Source organism: Emydura macquarii, unplaced genomic scaffold (assembly GCF_026122565.2).
Source record: "Emydura macquarii macquarii isolate MOO-44397 ecotype Brisbane River unplaced genomic scaffold, CSIRO-AGI_Emac_v2 contig_1363, whole genome shotgun sequence".
Lineage (NCBI taxonomy): Eukaryota > Metazoa > Chordata > Testudines > Chelidae > Emydura > Emydura macquarii.
In genome coordinates this window covers 22,155,669-22,174,918 of record NW_027131500.1, presented here as the reverse complement: position 1 = coordinate 22,174,918, position 19,250 = coordinate 22,155,669, and the positions used below count along the sequence as shown (strand labels likewise).

Genomic DNA, 19,250 nt, shown 5'->3' with positions numbered 1-19,250 from the left:
CCACAGTGTAAGATTTTATCATTCTGGACTACATGAAGAGGTAGGCAGCAATTTTACACTCTTGTAAAGCAGGGTGAGGAGGTTTTTTTTTCTGACCATCAGAAAATGGGTAGCTGCTCTAATCCCACTTTACAATCTGTATAGTACCAAATAGGACCCTCTATCCCAGAGAGGTTGGCTTTTGGTAGAGGGGCCTCATGGATAACTCAAATGCCTGTTTTTGAAATTTGGCCCATAAAGTGGTGTTCACAAAACATGTACCCAGCAGCAGTGCCTGCTTTTGTATATGATGTGTATAGTCACCGCGACATACTTTATTTACGTGCACAATTACTTACCCTGTGTGTAAAATGGACAGGCACAAGGTGGGGTCCAGTTTTCAAAAATGTAACGGGAGTGTCTCCCATGGGGTTCATCTTTTGTGATACACAAGTAGCTTAGGAGGTTAATGTAGGAGATAGTAATAAATTGATTGTTAAGCTTACGTACCTATAATAGTAATCAAACATTTATTTTCAAATTCATATCACAGTTTGTCATTAAGTGAACTTTCAGGCTGGAGCGCTAAGCAAAACGGGTGTAGTTTACCTTGGAAGAGAACAACTCAAAATCCTGGTTTTCTGAGAAGACAAAAAAAAGAGAGAGTAATGAAATGTGTGTTGATGGTGCATAACTGCCCCCATTTGTTTATCAGCCACTCAGTGAACATTGTATGGACATAAAGAATCAATAATAAGATGCACAATGTACGGCAATCTTCATTAGGCTTTATATAAAATACTCTTAAGTCATCAGCATTTTAATAGTTTACTTTTCATTTGCAATGTTACTGTTGTGCACACATTATATTTAATGCCATGGGTTGTTAGCAGGTGTCTTGTCAGGGCACAGTCCTAATATAGTATCCTTCCTTAACTTGAAGTTAGGATGCACCTTCCCTGCCTGGGCAGCTTGCTTGAGCTCAGTGTAAACTGTTTCTCAGCAGCAGAAAACTTTAAAAAGGAAAAAAAAAAAAAGGTTGAAATATCACTATGCAGCTCAACACTTAAAATTCTACGTCCTCCTTACTCTGCAGGGATCTCAGGATGAAGGAAAATCCCCTTTGTCAACTTATTTGTAAATTTTCTATTTCCAAACACAGGATTTGTTTTAACCCTAAATCTGAGGAGTTGCGTGTGTCTCTCCTTTACACAGGATGATGCCTCCCAGGAGAATAATATGCAAGCTGAAGTAACAGGTAAACTGAAGCAGCACTTTAACAATACACTACCCAAGCAGAACAATACAACCGCTGGAGTCTCTGTCATCATGGTAAGCAAATGCAGCATTTTTTATATGTCGCTATTACACTTGGTCTAACATGTTTTAACCCATGAATAATTATTTAAAGAACAGAGTGGTGCAAATCCACTAGAGAAAACAAACCTGGCATCGTGTGTGTGAGATCCTAGTTTCTACTTGTGCATATTATGTCCCCCATTTCAGTCTGAGTGGGCTAGGTACTGCATGGGAACAGGTCGGTACTGAGGTGCAACTATTTCTTTTAAAAACACCCACAAATTCAATGCAAAAATACTTTATGAAGCTCACCTGCTAGTTTGGAAAATCATTCAAATCCCTTCCATTATCGGTGGTGTGGTCTGCTTTTCTGGAGGAAATAGTCTGTCTAAAACCCATTTCCTCATCAGAAATTGTGTTTAATCTTTTGGGTATGTCCCAGAGTTGTTTTGGCCCTACCTAATCTCCGCTAATGAACATTAGCAGAGGCCAGACTATATCCTAATGTGACTTGGTAGGAAACATGGCTGCATTAAGGTTCTTCTAAGTGAAATTCATCTGAGCTCCCAGAAGAGAGAGGCCCACACCAGAATTTACCAGTAAACTTGTTACTGGCTAGTCATCACTGCAGTGCTCCAACAACTATGGAGACTGAGCTACCAGTTCTCACCCCTACATGTGGGGATTTTTTTGGCCCAGGGATGGATACGATGTACAAAATGTATCTTCAAATACCTTCAAGAAGTTATATTGTGCAGCTATATATTGTCTATACTAAAAAGGCCACTCTGGCAGCACAGATTAGTTGACGCAGTTAGTAACCAGTGATTCCCACCCCTCCCCGTATCAATTATATATGGTGGCTTAGTAAGTTTAGTGTCATTGTCCCCCCTTTTTAATAAATATTTGTCATTGTCGACATGGAAAAAATATTTAAATCTGCCCACTTAGATTGTTCATGTATTATATGAATTAAATAGGTGACAAGTTCAAAAGCAGAAATTGTAGTAACATCAAAATACTCGCAAGAGTGAAGACAAAATTGATTTCAGGTTGATGCTGTTGTCTACCTTTCATTTGACAGTTTGACTTGACAGTTTGAGAGGGACTTCAGAGCTTCATTCTTTATACAGTTGAGACTGGATAAGCCTGAAGCTGAAAGCTGGTACAAAATTTAATAAAAGCAATTTTAATTCTAACTCAGCCCCTCTCCAATTTGCATGCCACTTAAGCTTGTCTCAAATCTCTGACACAGTACAGCATATGGCTTCTTATTGGTGTGGGTTTTTTCTGATTCTGTTACCTATGGAGCCAAAGAAAATTTATTTTTGTTTATCTCCCACTAAGACGTAGTAAGGAAAATTCATATCTGCATAGTTCTGTAACTGAATATGCAGGGAAGACTGGATGGGAGAATAGTGATAATGTCTGAATCTATTAAGATACTTAGTGGAAAAAGGAAGATAATGAGTCCCAACCCTTTTTTTCTGCCTCATCCTTGCCCTGGTTTATCTACAGTTCAGTTTTAGTTGCTCGAATGTTATCAAGTCTCTTAATTGTAATGTAGCCAATTGTCTGTTTTTAACCGCAACCCCCTCCCCCCCAGCATATTACGCAAAAGGCAATTCAAAAATTGTGCTTGGGTGAGCCCATCAGCAGCACATCACAAAACCAGTTCACTTTTACTTTTGCATGTGGGGAAACCATTCCATGAAAATCCTCTCTAGTCTAGCATGATATAGCCACTTAGAAAACCTCAAGAGGCAAAATTTCAGCCACAGTTAATGCAGACAGCACCATCGTATGGTAGATAAGTGGAACTGCACAAGAAATCTGGTTCACACTGCCCTCATCAGAAAAGCACTATTTCTGCTCCTAAGAATTTCTTGCTGTAAAATCTTTTTATTTACAGACTTTTTTTGAGAGAGAATTTCAGAATGGTCTTTAAAATCTAAATTTGTTTCAATGCTGTTAGTTCTGCTTAAAAGTAAGTGTAGTTTCTATCCCTTGCTTTCTTCCTTTTGCCTCCTCTCCCAATGCCTGCATTGCTTTCCTCTGAATAGGTCCAAGGCGATGGTACGTACTAACTGCACTGTTTTGTTCTGCTGCACATAATACATGTTCTGAGTTAGACAAAAAGAGAAAAGGAGAAATAACAGCTATCCTGAAATGGTCAGAATTTTAGAACTGCACAAAAGCAGTGAAGGAACATCTTTCCCTGACGTTCCAGATAAACATTTACTCCATTTTACTTAGTGACTTTTGTATCTCTGCAAATATAGGCATAATGGTTACTTTCACCTTGCAAAACAATGGATTTTGTGAAGGGGAAGGTTGAAGGTGCAAGATGGCCCACCCTGGTTTCAAGTCAACAGCTATCTTTGAAAAATTAGTGTACCTTAGGGTTTGTCTACAACATTAAAGCTAGTCCAGAATAAGGACTTTAACTATTCCGAATGTATTCTGGACTCACTTTCACATGTATATAAGCCACCTTGTGAAATGAGCAGTATTACATCCAGAGAGCTGCCCAAACTACCCGCTTAGAGACAATATAACAGAATGCAGGGCAGGAAAGATGATGATCAGCAGCACTAAAATGGGCAAGCCTGCAATTCTTCTCATGAGTCAGCACCCAATAAACTGGATCCTGTCATGCACCACTGATGCTTATGGCCTGTGCTGCTCCGAACCAGACGGCCAGCCAGTTGCAAACGGGTAGCCAAATATTAAGCTGGCCCTGTTCACACAGTATTAAAGCCTAACTGAATATGCCCCCTTCTCCATGGACCTGCTTAGGGACAGGCAGTGTAACTATCTACTCCAGACAGACATTTGCTTGTCACACTTGACCAGAGGAAAAGGATGTCCAACACCAACTGAAATAATTCCCTGTCCTCTGTTGACTAACTCTTGCCCTGCTGCTGGGACTAAAATGCAAGCTCCAGCAGCTGCAAGAACATAGTACAAACCACCCTCCATGCATCTATATATAGTTGGTTTTTTTTTTGCAAAGTACTGTACATATGACTAGTAATGGGGAGAAAACTCAAAGGGTTTGACACTCAGTTCAGCACAGCACTTCATTGTATCTTTATTCTTCCTACCCCATGTATATTTGTAGTTGAATTAGAGTGTCTAAGTTTCCCCCTGTACAGTATCTAGGATAATGGGTGCCCTTTAAATAGAAGCAAGCATCCCATAAGTTCTTGGGTGAGAACATTTTTATCCAAGTCTTTTAGTGTTGTTGTTAGGCCTTGTGAGCCTCTCTCCCTGCACAGTCCCTTTCTTCTAAACAGGCCTTGCAAGAGACTAGCCCTTGTGCTTTCCTCTTGAACAGCAGACTAATAATTTGCTATCCCATCTGGCATCGTATGGGGGGTGGAGACTGCAAGACCCCCTGCCCTCTCTAAAGGCATAGCCTGCCCTCCCCCACAAGTCTTGGGATCCACCTAGTTCCTTCCACCTATGGCTGAGGGAAGGGGAACACCATCACTGGGTACGAAGGATGCTGCCAAACAGGACAACTTACCTCTTCCACTCTGCCCTGTTCTTCACCCCATGCAGCAGAATCCGCTCACGAAGACATGGGGCACGGGCATGCAGCATAAGCTGATAAGTCATTGTGAAGGCTCTATCCAAAACACAACTTGGGGAGATGAAACATTAGCTTTTTTCTGACTAGCTCAGAGAGTGAAGAAAATGCTTTGTGACCTGAACCATGGCTACCCAGGTTCAAATCTGAAATGCACTATGAAAAGCTGATTCCTGATTTTCACAATGTTGTGATAGTACAAATACATGCTTCACTTTCATAAAGCTGTGAACAATGTTCATTTAAAACCATGCAAGCCTAGCTGGTAAATTGTAGTTTTTGTTTGCGGTCAAATATTTGATAGATTTAGTCCACCCATTTTATATTATGAAGACAGAAAATTGTTTTCATGTATCTTAGCACTAATATCTGAAGGCTTTCCATGCATTGATAACCACACAACAAATCAAGAATTTACATGGCACTAGGGTTTTAAAATAAAATATTACAGTATAAAAGAAGTTCTCACTGGCTGTATAGGTAAGCCATAGACCACTATGAGAAGCTAAGTTACACTCATGTTTTGTCACTAGCTCTTAGAAAACAATTTTGGAAAGTATTTGAACATGCAAACTCTAGAGTGCTCTCCAGTTAACCTGCAGGTACTTCTTTAAATTAAACATTTAGTTAAAGTTTGATTTAGTTTGCAATGCCGTGCAGAGACAAAGTTGCCACCTTAGCAGAAGAGTCAGGTAATTAAAAAAAAAAAAAAATCTGGGGGAGGATATTCCACAATTCCTCATGCTTCTACTTCTATGTACTGTCTATGTACTGTCTATGTTGTCACATTATTCAACAAGTATTTGCAATAAAATTCAGCTTTATGTAAGTTTCTTTACATTCATCTCATAACAGTAATTCTTTGAGTGTTGGTCCCTATGTGGATTCCAAATGTGGGTGCACATATGCACCAGAGCTGAAACGGTGTGTAGCAGTGTTCATCGGCCATGTGGTGCAGCCAAGGTCTTACGAGGCTGTACGGGTCGACGCCTCTCCAGTTCCCTCTTACCACTGCATGACCAGAGTCTGAACTCTCTTCCTCTCTATATTGATAGACTTTTACCATATGACAGTTTTAACATAGTTTAGAAGTTAGGCATGTTGTAGCAGTCATCCTTTTACCCTGTGTGGGGTGTCCCACCCGCTAGAAGAACTATATCCTGATAAGCCAGCTTTAAAAGCTGTGCGTCATGTCCACTTTCTTTCTCCATGAGTGACAAACACCAGCATCGTCTCATTTGTTTGGGCAAAGCCCACCTCATCACCCGCTGCTCCATGTGTCGGTCCTTCCCACCGCAGACTTGTGAGGCTTGAGAGCTTTGACTCCAAAAACCCCTCATGGAGGAAGCAATGTGCCTGCATGTGCACTCATCTGGCACGCTGGCGGTCCCACCGGAGCATTTGGCATTACCGCCAGTGAGTGCTTCACCGGTTGTGTCCAGAACAGCATTCTCTGCTCCAGCGCCACCAGCAGTACTGTTGGCACAGTCAAAGCAGCATTCTGTTTATAAGAAATACATGCATGAGCACAAGGGCTGCTCATGGAAATGCAGCATTGCTTCCTCGAGCCATGCCAGGTTGGTTGAGAAGTCATGCAACGACTCGACCGCTCCTCCACCGAAGAAATCACGGACGGAGCACAAGTCAAAGCACCATCGAGATTAACCACCATTGTCCTTGACTTCTGTCATGGCACTACTGTGTCTGCTGCTGACTCCATCTACGCCACCGGGATGGTTGGAAATCCCGCAGCCCGTGCCATCTACACCTGGCTGCCTTTCTCCGCTGACACCTGCAGCCAAACTTCTTCTACCGTACGGCGGTTCCCCACCCCGTCTTGGACTGTTGGGCACCAGATACCCTCCATCTCCACTGGCCCAAGTCATTCCACTTTTCACCATTGGAACAACAAGCACACACGTCCTCACAGAAGTGCTCCATACCAGCCATTCCAATGGCACCACCGTTTCCAGACCATCCCTCTGACTCAGGGAAGTCTTCAGAGCAGGAGCCTGCCTTTTCACCAGGGCACTCCTATGGTCTGGAGCAGCGATGTTTGCCCTACACACTGGTATATGAACCCACCACTGATGTATGGTTCCAGTACCATCATGGCCCAGCGGATACATAGCCTTGGCCTTACTGGTATCATTGGGACCCATACAGGGGCCATGGGGCAACGCAACCACCTTACCCACACCGTTCACCGGTCTATGCAGCTCCTCCCTCAGTTTACGAGGAACCCTGAGATATTGCACTGTTGGCACCATCCGTAATACCACCAGCACTGCCAGAACTGATGGAACCACCATGAAGGTAATCTTGGTGGCAATCACATCCACCCAATGGGTTAGAGAGCTTGGGCTATGATGCTTGACTCACCTCCATGGTCTTCCATAAGGACAAGGTGTCCTTACGACTCCATCCTAAATTCCTATGTAAAGTAATCTTGCCGTTTCATCTCAACCAGTACATTCACCTCCCATTCTTCTATCCAAAACCACATGCCTCGCAGAGAGAGTGGACTCTGCATGCCCTCAACGTCCATTGCGCGTTGTCTTTCTACCTCCAAGTGATTTTCAGACCTCACCCAAATTTTCATTGCCATTGCAGAATGTTGCAGGGGCCTTGGCCCTTTCCTCTCAACATCTCTCCAACTGGATCTTTCATTGCAGTGAGGAGTGTTACTCCCTTTTTCAAATCTCTCCACTACCTGGCATCACTGCAAGTCACTCCACATGGGCACAGGCGACCACGTCCACCCTCCTCGTGGATGTTCCAAGGCAGGACATTTGTAAAGTGGCCACTTGATCCTCTATCCACACTTTCACTGCTCACTACACTCCATAGCCCGATGGGGCAGTTGGCTGCACAGCCCTATAGACTCTCACTTCTGGTGAACTCTCACTCCCACATCCACGCTGAGTACTGCTCACTACGCTCCCACGTTTGGAATCCATAGAGGGACCAGACCTCATTGTAAGAAATGGAGGTTACTTACTATAACTGGAGGTTCTCCGAGCTGTTGGGTCCTTATCTGGATTCCAATCTCACCCTCCTTCCTGTCTGCTACAGGCTCTGTGCCTGTCGTTAATTGAAATCTGGAGATGCATTGACCCGCACAGCCTCATAAGACCTCAGATGCACCAATGGCCAATGCATGACGCACACACAAGTCAACGTACACGGCTATGACCAGTCTGGCTCCAGCACATGGTGTGCATATGCAGACACATTTGGAACGCAGATAGGGAACACACATCTCGAAGAATGTCCAGTTACAGTAAGTAACCTCCATGTATGAAAGGAGGAAAGTGTTCTAGTTTAAATGAGGAAACAAATTCCCTAGGCATCCATACAACCTCTTTGCAAACACATATGCTCTTGCTGCTACCTAGGGTTGGTCACAGGCTAAAGAAATTTTTCTGCTCCTTGTTAAAATATTGGCAGCATATTCACAATAGGAATCTTGACAAATTGCTCCCCATACTGTGTTGTAACCATGCCTGCCTGCTTTTTCCACATCAGACTTGTGATAACAAAGTTTTAACTTCATCAAACTTGGTTCCATTAGTATTGAATGACATGCTTTTTATAGACCTTGTTTTCACTTAGCTGCTGGATGCTGTGGCATGCATAGGAGTTAAGTTATTGCTAAAACCACCACCACCAAAACACCCTACAATTCTTTAAGATTTCTGATGTTATTTCTCCTTTTCCTGAGTCTAATGCATGCCCCAAATGTGTGTGTTGTGCACTGTTTTAAGGGGGCAGGTAATATGGGTCACTGATGTAATTTTGTCTCTTACCTTCATTTTTAGAACACAGCTCTAGATAAAGAGAATCAGATTTTCTGCAGCAAGCGCTCTCAGGACTCTAGTAGAGCTGGTATGCAGAAAGCGTCTGTGATTATTGCTGCAGCTGAAGATCCTTCTGTGGCTGGGTCCAAGAATCTCTCCCCTGCTTCTTCTGAGCCACTCAGATCCCCCACACACCCTGTCTCAGTATGTCACGCTAATACTGGGGAACAGCCCACTCTGTAGAAGTGATTTAAACCAAATCCAGCCAAAGCCCACCTAGGCCAGGAGACCCTTTCTCATCCCTCACATCTCAGCTGTAGTTTTTCAGTTTGTCTTTGGCTTGCCACAAGAGGGTGCAAGCAGACTGTCATTAATTTTAAAATATGGGTGGGTGAAGAGTGGGCGGTAGCTTTGAGTGCTCTTCCAGCCTTTGCCTTCTGAACATTAAGATGGGGGAAGAACTTCTGAATTTTTAGATTTGTTTTTAAGCATTGGTGTTGGTTTGATGTGATGCATTGCTCATACCCTAGGAATCTGACTAGATTAACCTAATGTGTAGTTAAACATATTTTTATACAAGAACTTCAAATGGATGAACAGTTACAAAACCTCACTTCTGCACACATAGACTTTCCTGGTCAACAGAAGACGTTCTAGGAAAAGAGGTATGCCTGCACAAAAAGCTGTATGTGTCTCCTGTCCCAGTAGCTACACTGAGTTGAGTTTAGCTGAGCTGAAGAGGCAAGTTTCCATGAAAAATGTTAGTGGATTTACTATACAATGTTGAAAAACAAGCTTCTGAGAGATGAGGAGTCCTTTTTCTTCAAGTTAATTATCAGAATACCAGATTTCATGGTAGTGTTTAGATAACATGAACTACAGGTAATTTTGGATGTAATGTTAACATGAACACTGGGCATTTATTGGTCTGTCAACTGAAGTCAAGGAAGCCTTTCCATTCTAGCCAGTGTGTATGCTCCCCCACACAACTACAGTACCTATTAGAAACAATAAAACTACTTTGAATGGAAAGCTTGCTGCATGTTACATAAGCTAGGATGGAGCCATTCCTAGTTCTAGGGCAAGCTGACTATTAGAACTACTACAACTAGCCATCATAAATAGCTGCCAATATTTTATTATGACCCCCCTCTTCATCTAAGGCAGGAACTGGAACCCATAATGGGGGAGCACTGGTCCTTCATCTGCAGTCAAGGATGGAAGGAGTTTTACCTTTATCATACTGCTTGGTTCAATAGTGTTCGTACTCTGCTTATTCATGTCCTCTGCTCATTACTGAGGCGAATTGGTCATAGTTCATTTTATTTGTTAGCTTTTACTTTCTACTAGAATTGTAACAGACCTACAATAAACTTTCTTCATGAAAAGAATAATTAGTCCTTTATTTCTATGAGAACTCAATTTCCAGACAAGACAGCACTGGCAGTTTGAGTGGATCAGTGAGGAACAGCTGTCGCTCTTGAGACACTGAAGGCCCTTATTCTCAGCTAGCCATAGAGCAACTCGCAGCATTCACAGAACAACAACTGGCAGTCCTACTGATTGTCTCAAGATGTGCTGGTTTCCCTTGGAGACAGTCACCCATCCAGCCCTCTGCTTTCAAAGGTGACTAGGACACAGTATGGGATTTGTGTGCCTATTGCTGGAAAGGACTAGTGCAGATTAGTCTTAGAAAAAGTATTGGCTGGTAAAGCTGTAGCTCGGCAGAAAACACCCTGTCTATATTTCATTAAACTGTAGTTGTTTTCTTTGTTGGTTAAACGTGTTTGATTCAGTTTTGTTACTGGGACGAGTGGCTTCCTCTGGACTCTGCTATAACCTTATTTTAAAAAAGACCTAGCTTAAAGCACTGTTTTAACCTGGATCGAACACCGTTTGACCCTATCCAAACCATTGTATTACACAAAAAGTGTACATTGACACGTATGAAGATGATATCTCTGCCTCAGAGTACAGAAACTAGTCAAATGCCATTGATGATTGAAATGCATCTTGTAGGAAGAAGTAAGAGTTCAGATGGGCCATGAAGGAGGACAGTGTATAATGCAACATAGGCTGCATCGTGGTGGCCTTTAGCAGAGGAGGCATTATGCTGAAAGTGACAGTTGTGTAGGACAAAGAGAATGAAGTGGGTGATTGTGCAGTGTGGAGGAGGGAGCTCGTTAAAAACAGCAAAGATGGGTTGGCCACAATTGGAGTAGTGGCCAAGTAGACATGTTTGTGGCAATAGTTTGGACAGATTGAGGGCAGGGAGACCCAAGGCAGTTGAAAAGTGGTAAAGACCTAGCTGATTATTTTAGGTCCTAGGTGTGAAGAGAGCCTACAGATGGTTTCTAAAGATATTAAGGAAAAACAAGCAAGCTTAGCAACAGTATCAAAGTGGCAGTAGTTGTCATCACCAAAAATTACACTAAAGGTTTTTACCCTGATCCACAGTAATGCTAGAGTTCTGAATGATGATTGAGCTGAGCTTTCATCCAGAAAGGAAAATCGGTCCATCATCAGTGTATTGAAGCCATGCAGCTAGAGGGCATTATGAAGAACAGAGTCATGAAAGAGACAAAGCAGTTGCAGAGATGAAGATGACCAGAACTGTAGTGTGCCTGAAGCCCAGAGAGGAGGAGAAAATAATCCATTTTGAAGATGTTTGTTATAGTGAGGGATAAGAATAGAAAAGAGGATTGAGACTTTTACAACTGGTGCCAAGTTTCACTTGGTGGCTTTTGTAGTGTTGGCCAGGGCAATAAAGAGATGTTCCTTAAGGATGCAAATGGAAACACCAAAAATCAGAAGGGAATGAGGAAAAGACATACCACAAGAGAGCATAAGTCTTTCTGAGGTGAACTCTCCCCCATTAAACTTTACTGTAAACACTTCCTATGTGATCTCTTTGTAGAAATAAAACCATCTGTGGGAGAAAGAAGGCAAATTTAGATACAGTGTTGTTGCTCTGCCAGTCCCAGCCTGAAATGTTAGCCATTATCTTCCTCATCACCAATGACCATCATCCTGTTACCTCCCCCACAGAGGCCAGGATACCACTTTTATCATATGTTATGCTGATACCACGGTGTCTGATGCATAGTTACCAGGGGTTTCGCCTCTCTTCCTTATTTGTATTTCCTCACCTTACTAATGTTAGTGTGTCCTTCCCCAATTGGTTAGTATATTAATGATCTCAAAGTCAATTCATTGCTAGGGCACTCTTGTGGTTGGACATTTGTGGATGTTCTAACCAAAAGCTAGTCTTAGCTCATGTTCCTAAGGTTTGCTGGTGTCGTTATGGACAAAATTCCCTCCCTTACAGACTCTATTCCCAGTTCCCCAAAACTTAGGGGTGCTCATTAGGTCATTTATCTGTGCCAAAGCTTACAGGCCTCAAGCTTTATGCTAACTGCTGAAACCAGTGTCTTACAGGATACAGGCCTGTAGGTTCCTTGCATTGCTGCTGAATAAAATAAATGCTAACGCTAGCTCTATGGGCTACAACCCGACAGCTTTCAAACTTGAACATGCGCACACATATCCGAGTACCAATACGGGGCCCAGAGCACTCATTTCTAGATGTAAAATCTCTTCCCATCCCCAGCTAAACATCTAGGACTAAATTCTCAGCTGGTGTAAGTCATTCTGCTTCCATTAAAATCACCATGATTTACACTAGCTGAGGATCTGGCCCCCATTCTTTAACATGAATTAAATTAATTGCTGGTAACAGAGCATTAAAACACATTAAAATGATTTATTACCCTTACTACAGGTCAGCATTGGCTCATACCTACTGTTATCTAGTAAAGTGTATTTCAAGAGCTTACTAAAAACACCTTTGACTATCTTATTAAATGTAGATATACACTTTTCCATTGCACTGAACAATTGAGGAATAGAAAATGGGAAAGAGCAATTGCTAGAGTTAGGTATTCAAAATTAACAGATGTTTAGAGCAGCTTATCCTTTTGCACCTGCCCTAGTGTTAAAAATTATGCATTAGAAAAGTAACAATTTACCAATTTTTCACTCCTATTCTTCATTTAGATTCAGATGCCGTAAGGCAGTGAATGTTGTCAGCCCCTGCTGATTTCATGCTATTTTTTGGCTATACAATTTTCTATAGGACTTAGTACACTTGAGAGTGGGGGAAACTCAGTACCTAGCGTGATATATGCTGGTTCTAGAGATAAAAGCCATGCTAACTTACTGCAAAACACTTAAGCTGCCCATCAAATTACAGAATATCATTCTTCAGCGAGTGTTCTAGACTGTCTGGGGACTAAACTGTATCCTTGTGGTGAGGACCTTGTGAAGCTCCCAGACTTTTCTGAATTAATTATAAAATAATACATTAATTAAAATCATTTGATAGCGATCAAGTAGAACTGGGGGAAACATTTTTTCTGTATACTACGTTGCTATCAAAGATTAATTCTGATTTCCCAAATAAATGTGTTAGTCTTTAAGTTGCCACAGAACTCTCGGTGTGATTTCACTATAGTGCTTTGCAGAATAAACTGGGTTTACATATAGCCTTGGAATTTACTTCTCTTGACCTCTGGGGCCTAAAAACAGTTGCAGATTTCTGAAGTTAATACAAATTCATTGTAGTAGAGGCGAGCAACAAAAATTGCATCATACACTTTTTTCTATTTGTGCTTTCAATATTAATAGAGGTCATATACAAAACAAACAGGAAAGTCAATAAGAGTCATGCTGGTTTGTGTTATGTAAGAAAGATGGGGGAAGTCCTTGTTTGTGACATGGAGAAGTTGGAAGAGAAAGACGACTCTCTAAAAATCCCAGCTGCACAGGATCTCTGCTCTCAAGTAAAGATAGTAGGGTTCTGCCTGCCTAACTCTAAAGGAATTTTGGGTATTAAGGGCAGCAGTATGTCTCCCCCTGCCCCTTTGTGGTCACATGCTACACCAGCTGTTAATCACCATCCTTGACACCTTCCCATCAGGTCCTCCTTGGCCATCGTGAGTGAAGGACATCTCCACAGAAGCTGTGCTCTACTCACCTGGTCCCATTTTGCATCTTTCTGATGGCCTCTGCCTGTCAGTCAGCCAGACTTTTATTATTTTGGTAATCAGGTGGCTCTTTGGCATATGACCACCAAGAGGGCATCGCTGTCCAGGCTTTGGGGACTTTGGTCCAGATCTTTTGTTTAGCACCTCCTTGTGCTTTGGTGCCCTGAGAAGCCACTGCTCTGTTCTGAGATTTGTGAATGTAAGATGCATGTTTCAGGGATGCTTCCATTATAGACATAGGTAAGGCAGCCACACGGCTCTTGCACCCTATATTTACAGAGCACTGTAGCTTTGATTTTTGCTTCTTGGGAGGAAACTTGCTTCCAGCTTAGTTCTGCAGAAGTGGTTTTCAACACAGATGCACAAGCTTCTTCAGCCCTCTGGCATCTTGTTTCTTTTGATACATCCAAAAACGTGGAAATTGTGTGTGTGTATACTACTCCCTGTTCCACCTGGGAGGTTTTACCCCACCCTTATATTTAATAAAACCCCACAAAACACATTTTTGTTGGCTTTGCCCTGTAGCAGTTACAGTTTTTCAGGTTAGTTGCCCATTTTGTTTTGCAACATCCTTCAAGCAGCACTCTTCAGAAGTGAGATTCCTGCACAGATGGTATTTTACGGAAGAGGATTTGCTTCCCTGAAATTCTGTGTCTCTGAAGATGATCACTTATAGGGGTCTCACTCATCCACACTCCTACCCTCCTTCCTTCAGCGTTTGGAGAAAGGCTTTTGAGGATGTGGTTTACAGGTTCACTGCTCTACCTGTTGAGGTACTAAAGAAATGGGACTTCCCACTAACTGCTATGCAGCAATCATCACCTCTGTGTAGTCACAATTGTGGGACATAACACCCAAGCAACAAGCTGTGGATCTGCCTTGAAAAGTTACGTCTAGGGAGGAGAGCAGGAGTAGCCTGTCTCTGCAACTGCAGAGCCTGATACAAGCACAGAAGAGGGGAAGGTGAGCAGTAGTGTGAATGCACAAAGGCAACTCTCAAAGAACAACAGTTACTAGGACCTGTGTGCATCACACTTGTGGGAGATTAGCAAGCAGTGCCCCACCAGGAGACTGGTGGATGAGGTGTTCTTGGCCAAATATGATAGTAGCACCACTCTCCCAAATTAGGCTAAATAGAGCAATAATAAATCCAAGGAGTAATGTCTGGTGAAAGTGTGCACCAAGTTGCTGCTTTGCATATCTCCATCAGGGAAACTTACCTAAGGCACACTTTGGAGGCTCTTATGGGATGAGTCTTAAAACTGGAGGTAGTGATTTCCTAGCTAAAATGTAACATCATTCTATACATCGCCTAATCCTGTGAGAGAAATCTGCTTTGTAGCAGGTTCTTCCTGGCATATCTTCCCCACCCCATCTGCTACAAATAACACGGTAGATTTTCTAAAGGGCTTGTTTTCATTCACGTAAAAACCAGAGAACCTTCTTTACATCTAGGGCATAACTAATGGGACATGACAGCTTCATATCTGGCCACTCAAAGATCTGGTGAGCTCAGGAGTAGTCTCTCCTGCCAAAAGCATCCAGCTTATGACCCTCTGTCATAAGAGGCAAGATGCCTTGTTGACCCTAACTCTTTCCTGTGCTTTTGGAACCATGGAGTTTGCCAAAGGGTGTGGTAGTAAAAATTGGATGTCCTTCAGCTGATACAAGATACATCCTGTCAGTTCTCTTGGCTACAAGTGGGGTATAAAATGGAGTGAGCCAGATCTCCTTGATTGTACCCAAAAGGTCAGAGCCAGCTTCTCCATGATCTACATTTGTAATATATCAAACGGGATCAGATGTCTCCAGTCCTGTGACCCGTTTGCTATTCTCTCCAAGAGTTCCTGAAACTGGGTCTTCTTATTGGGACAGGAAACAGATGAAGCATCCATCTGACCTTCTGGTGAGGTGCCATCTCTATGTTCCTCCAAAGAAGGCTCCTATTGTTTCACTGATGGAGTCTCAACCCATTCCTGAGATATCAGCAGTCCTGATATCCGGTCCTGGAGATGAGCCTGGAGCCTTAAGTGTCTGTTCCTTAGTGGTATGTGCCAACTGCGCACAGGCTCACAGCATGTGTCTCACCCAGAAACAGAAGGCTTTGACATGGGCGTCCATCTTTGGTATGCAGGGCCAAAGCATTATTTTGGGCCCAGTACAAACTTTTAACATGGGCCTCCTCCTGTAATAGGGGCTAATGGGGGTTGCAGCCTGGGCCAGCCCCCAGGGCTCTGGTAAAGTGTACCCTTCCCCCCCCCCCCATGTGGGGCCCTGTTGGTATGATTGACAGGGAGGAGGTACACCTCTTGAAGCCCTCCTGAAGTTTGGGACCAGATATGGTCCCAGTGAGGGCTCAAAGGCCTTTGGGACATGGACAGGCTATGTATGCTAAGCTATCTTCTACCTCTCTATACCATTTACAAGAAAATAATAAGCTAAACTATGGGAAGGTCTAGCCTGAAGACATGAAAGTGAGTTTCATTTGGTTCTCTGTGGTGGCACAGAAGGAACTGATGCAGTTGTGGGGGTGCAGTCACTTATACAGAGTAGAGTGATAATGTCATTCTCATGCACCCCAAGATACATAGCTTTTAAAGATAGTTACGCAGCCCGATGCATGCCACTTTGGTTCTTACAGCACCCCTGGCAACAACCAGTGAGGTCAGGTGGTGCTTCTGCCCACAGTTGTTTCTGTTCTTAATTTAAAAATCTTTTAGACCCTGGGGAGTTCTACTTGAGACAAAGGAGCAAGAATCCTGCAACATGTTATCTTCAGAAAAGCAGAACGAAAGGAGGAATTATTTGCATTGTTTTTTCAAAATTTTTAGTTAGCATTATGAATGAGAAAAGAGAAAGCTCACTGGTTTACATACCATTTGGAAAGGTCACAGACTATGTTTTTCACATAGGCCCAATCCTTTTAGCCATCACAACTACTACTTCACCTTAGGGCTTCAGCTCTCATTGGTTTCATGTGACCTGCAGGAGGTGAAATCAGAACTTTGCTGAATAAAGCCTTAATTTTCTTCTCCTCATCCCAGTTCACTAGCACACACCTTCTGCATAACAACCCCAAAAGGTATTTTGCACATTAGGTTGGGATCTGGAAATCAATTTCAACATTGCCGTCATGGGGCTCATTCCCACAGCAAGGTGTTGAGGCGTGACCCAGGAAAGCACTTCGGCACATGCTCGACTTTAACCATGAGAGTAGTCTGTTAACTATTTTGCTGAATGGGGCCAGAGTGCTCAGCACCTTGCAGGGATGTGCCCATAATAAACAGCACACAGTCACTAGGTGGAGGAGAGGGAGAACTGAGAAAATCCAGAAGAAAACTGTAAATAGCCTAACCCAAAACTTGTTTCCTTAGGTAAACATGAAACAACCACATCCCAAATGCTCATCTGTTCTTTTTACATTCCTGCACAATGCTGTTTTACTGCCAGGGAAAGGCACGTTGGAAAGTTTTTAAGCTGCTGTGCTACCTGGGATGTTATCATCAATTAAACATATATTTTCATATATTGCTAATTTTATAAAATGTAAAAACTTCTTTGTATTCCAGGGGCATCAATTCTTGTGGAGAAAGCCAAGTATTAAGACTAGATGCTGGATACCCTCATTTTACAAAATAATTTTATTCCTAAATTTTTCCCATAAATTTATAAGGCTTATTTGTGTCATTAAAATTTCTAAAATATACACATTTATATTAATAAGCCTCATCTACAAATAAACTGCTTACAAGAGAGAATTTGTTCTATCTGAATCAGCCTTTCAATGTCATATATTCTGTCCCTTGGTTTTCCCACAGGACTAGCTGCACTTCTTAAATTACAGCGCCTTAGGCCATATGCAGTTAAATTTCAATCAATATAAACAAAATCAAGAACAATCTGCTCTAGTTTTTGATCCAGGGCTTTTCCGGATCAGCTTTAGGTTATGACATGTAAACAAACAAGGATTTGGACCTTCAAGTGTATCAGTTTCCTAAATACACTAAATTAGGTCCACCTAAATATAAACTATTTTGCATTCCATAGTAACACCATTATTGCACAGGAATTGGTGAAGGTACTCAGCTCAGGACTTACCCGAGTTCTGGACTGTCTGGTTTCTGACCTACAGAAACAGCACATTGAGGAATCTTAAATATACCCCTTTTGTAGATGTGATTTTGTTCACCTAGAATGCAGCCAATTTCCTAAGTGTTAAAAATAATTTAACACTATGATTTATTTCAACTACTTAAAAAAGGGTAAAACAAAGTAAAGCAGACATGTCAGTCACAGAAGCACCCAAGGCATCATCATCATCATCTATGAGGGCAAAGTCCAGTGCTCAATCTGGATATTCATTTCTATCTCTTTCTCAAACAATATGTTTAAATACAGCAAGTAATAGGAAGGATGCCCTGGCCAAAATCACAGTGAACTACATTTCCTTTCTATACACCTGGTTTTGAAATAACTCCATTTCCTTTTGCTGGTAAAAGAAAGAACAATTGGTGACCCAATCTACTAACACCAGCTGGTGCCTGGAAAAACAGCCTTCTGTGTGTACAGAGGTAGAACCAATGGAGCAACCTCTCTTAGTTTTGGCTTGTTTGTTTTTTTTGGAAAGTCTCAGCTTGACCTGTGTTGAGAACACTACAGCAGGAAGGAATCTCTTGAATGTTTCCCCAAAAAATACCAACCTGAACACTTTTAGAATCAGAATGCTGAACTCAACAATCATGTTCATTTCCTATTGACAAGAGCTCTAAAAAGGATTTTCATGCTACTAAGACAACTTTAAGATCCCTTTTTACAGTAAGCCATAGCTGTTTTTAGTGGAACATAAATGTTAAGAGCTATTGTAATAAAATAATAAAAATGACTGGCTCTTATGGGCCCCAAAGCAGGTCAAGGATCTATTGTATGGGTAAAAGTAAGTTCCCTTCCCAAAGACTGCAATCTTTGATTAAAACAAAGCACTATAGGTAGTTGAGACAGACAAACTGGAGGCATGGAGGACAAGGTAACTGTAATTCAAACATATTTTGCATACAGTAGCTGAATGCACACTTTGCAGACAGAGAGGGTTTTTTAATTATACAGTGTAATAGTTGCTGACTGCTCAGGAAAGGCTCTCAGATTAACATTACATTCATTTACCTTTGAATAGAGTACATTGCTGCAGTACTCAAACTTCCTCTAAAGAAAACAGTATTCCATATAAAATGTATTGGCAACTCACATACTGTAACTTTCAGGCCAGGGTCTTACAAGTAACAGTACAGATATGAAGCCACTGAAGAGGAGTATTCTAAAATAAACTGAAAATCTCAAACTTTTTTCTAATCAGGCTCAGCGTTACTGGCCTTATTTTCATCATTTGTTCATAGAAGATATTGGCTGGGATAAACAAGGGCTCACACCTATTTCTATGAGAAAATGTGTCAACATGGACTTACCAGAATTATAGTCTGTGGACCTTGCTTGATCTTTCTGAATTTAAAGTTTTCTCTCTTGGCAAAAATGGAAAGT

General features: G+C 42.0%; 1 protein-coding gene across 5 annotated transcripts in view; it reads left to right on the top strand.

The window, feature by feature from the left end:
• DCLK2 (doublecortin like kinase 2) overlaps window positions 1-10,404 on the top strand; it is a 134,820-nt gene extending 124,416 nt beyond the window's left edge. For 3 of the 5 annotated variants that reach the window (XM_067551914.1, XM_067551913.1, XM_067551917.1), the window contains 2 exons: window positions 1,195-1,311; window positions 8,695-10,404. In XM_067551914.1, coding sequence (XP_067408015.1) covers window positions 1,195-1,311; window positions 8,695-8,916 — 339 coding nt within the window. In that variant the 3' untranslated portion in view covers window positions 8,917-10,404. Of the gene's footprint in view, window positions 1-1,194; window positions 1,312-2,362; window positions 2,475-8,694 lie in introns of those variants that run through there. The other 2 variants (XM_067551916.1, XM_067551915.1) reach the window with 1 other exon arrangement.
• The last annotated feature ends 8,846 nt before the right edge of the window (window positions 10,405-19,250 follow it).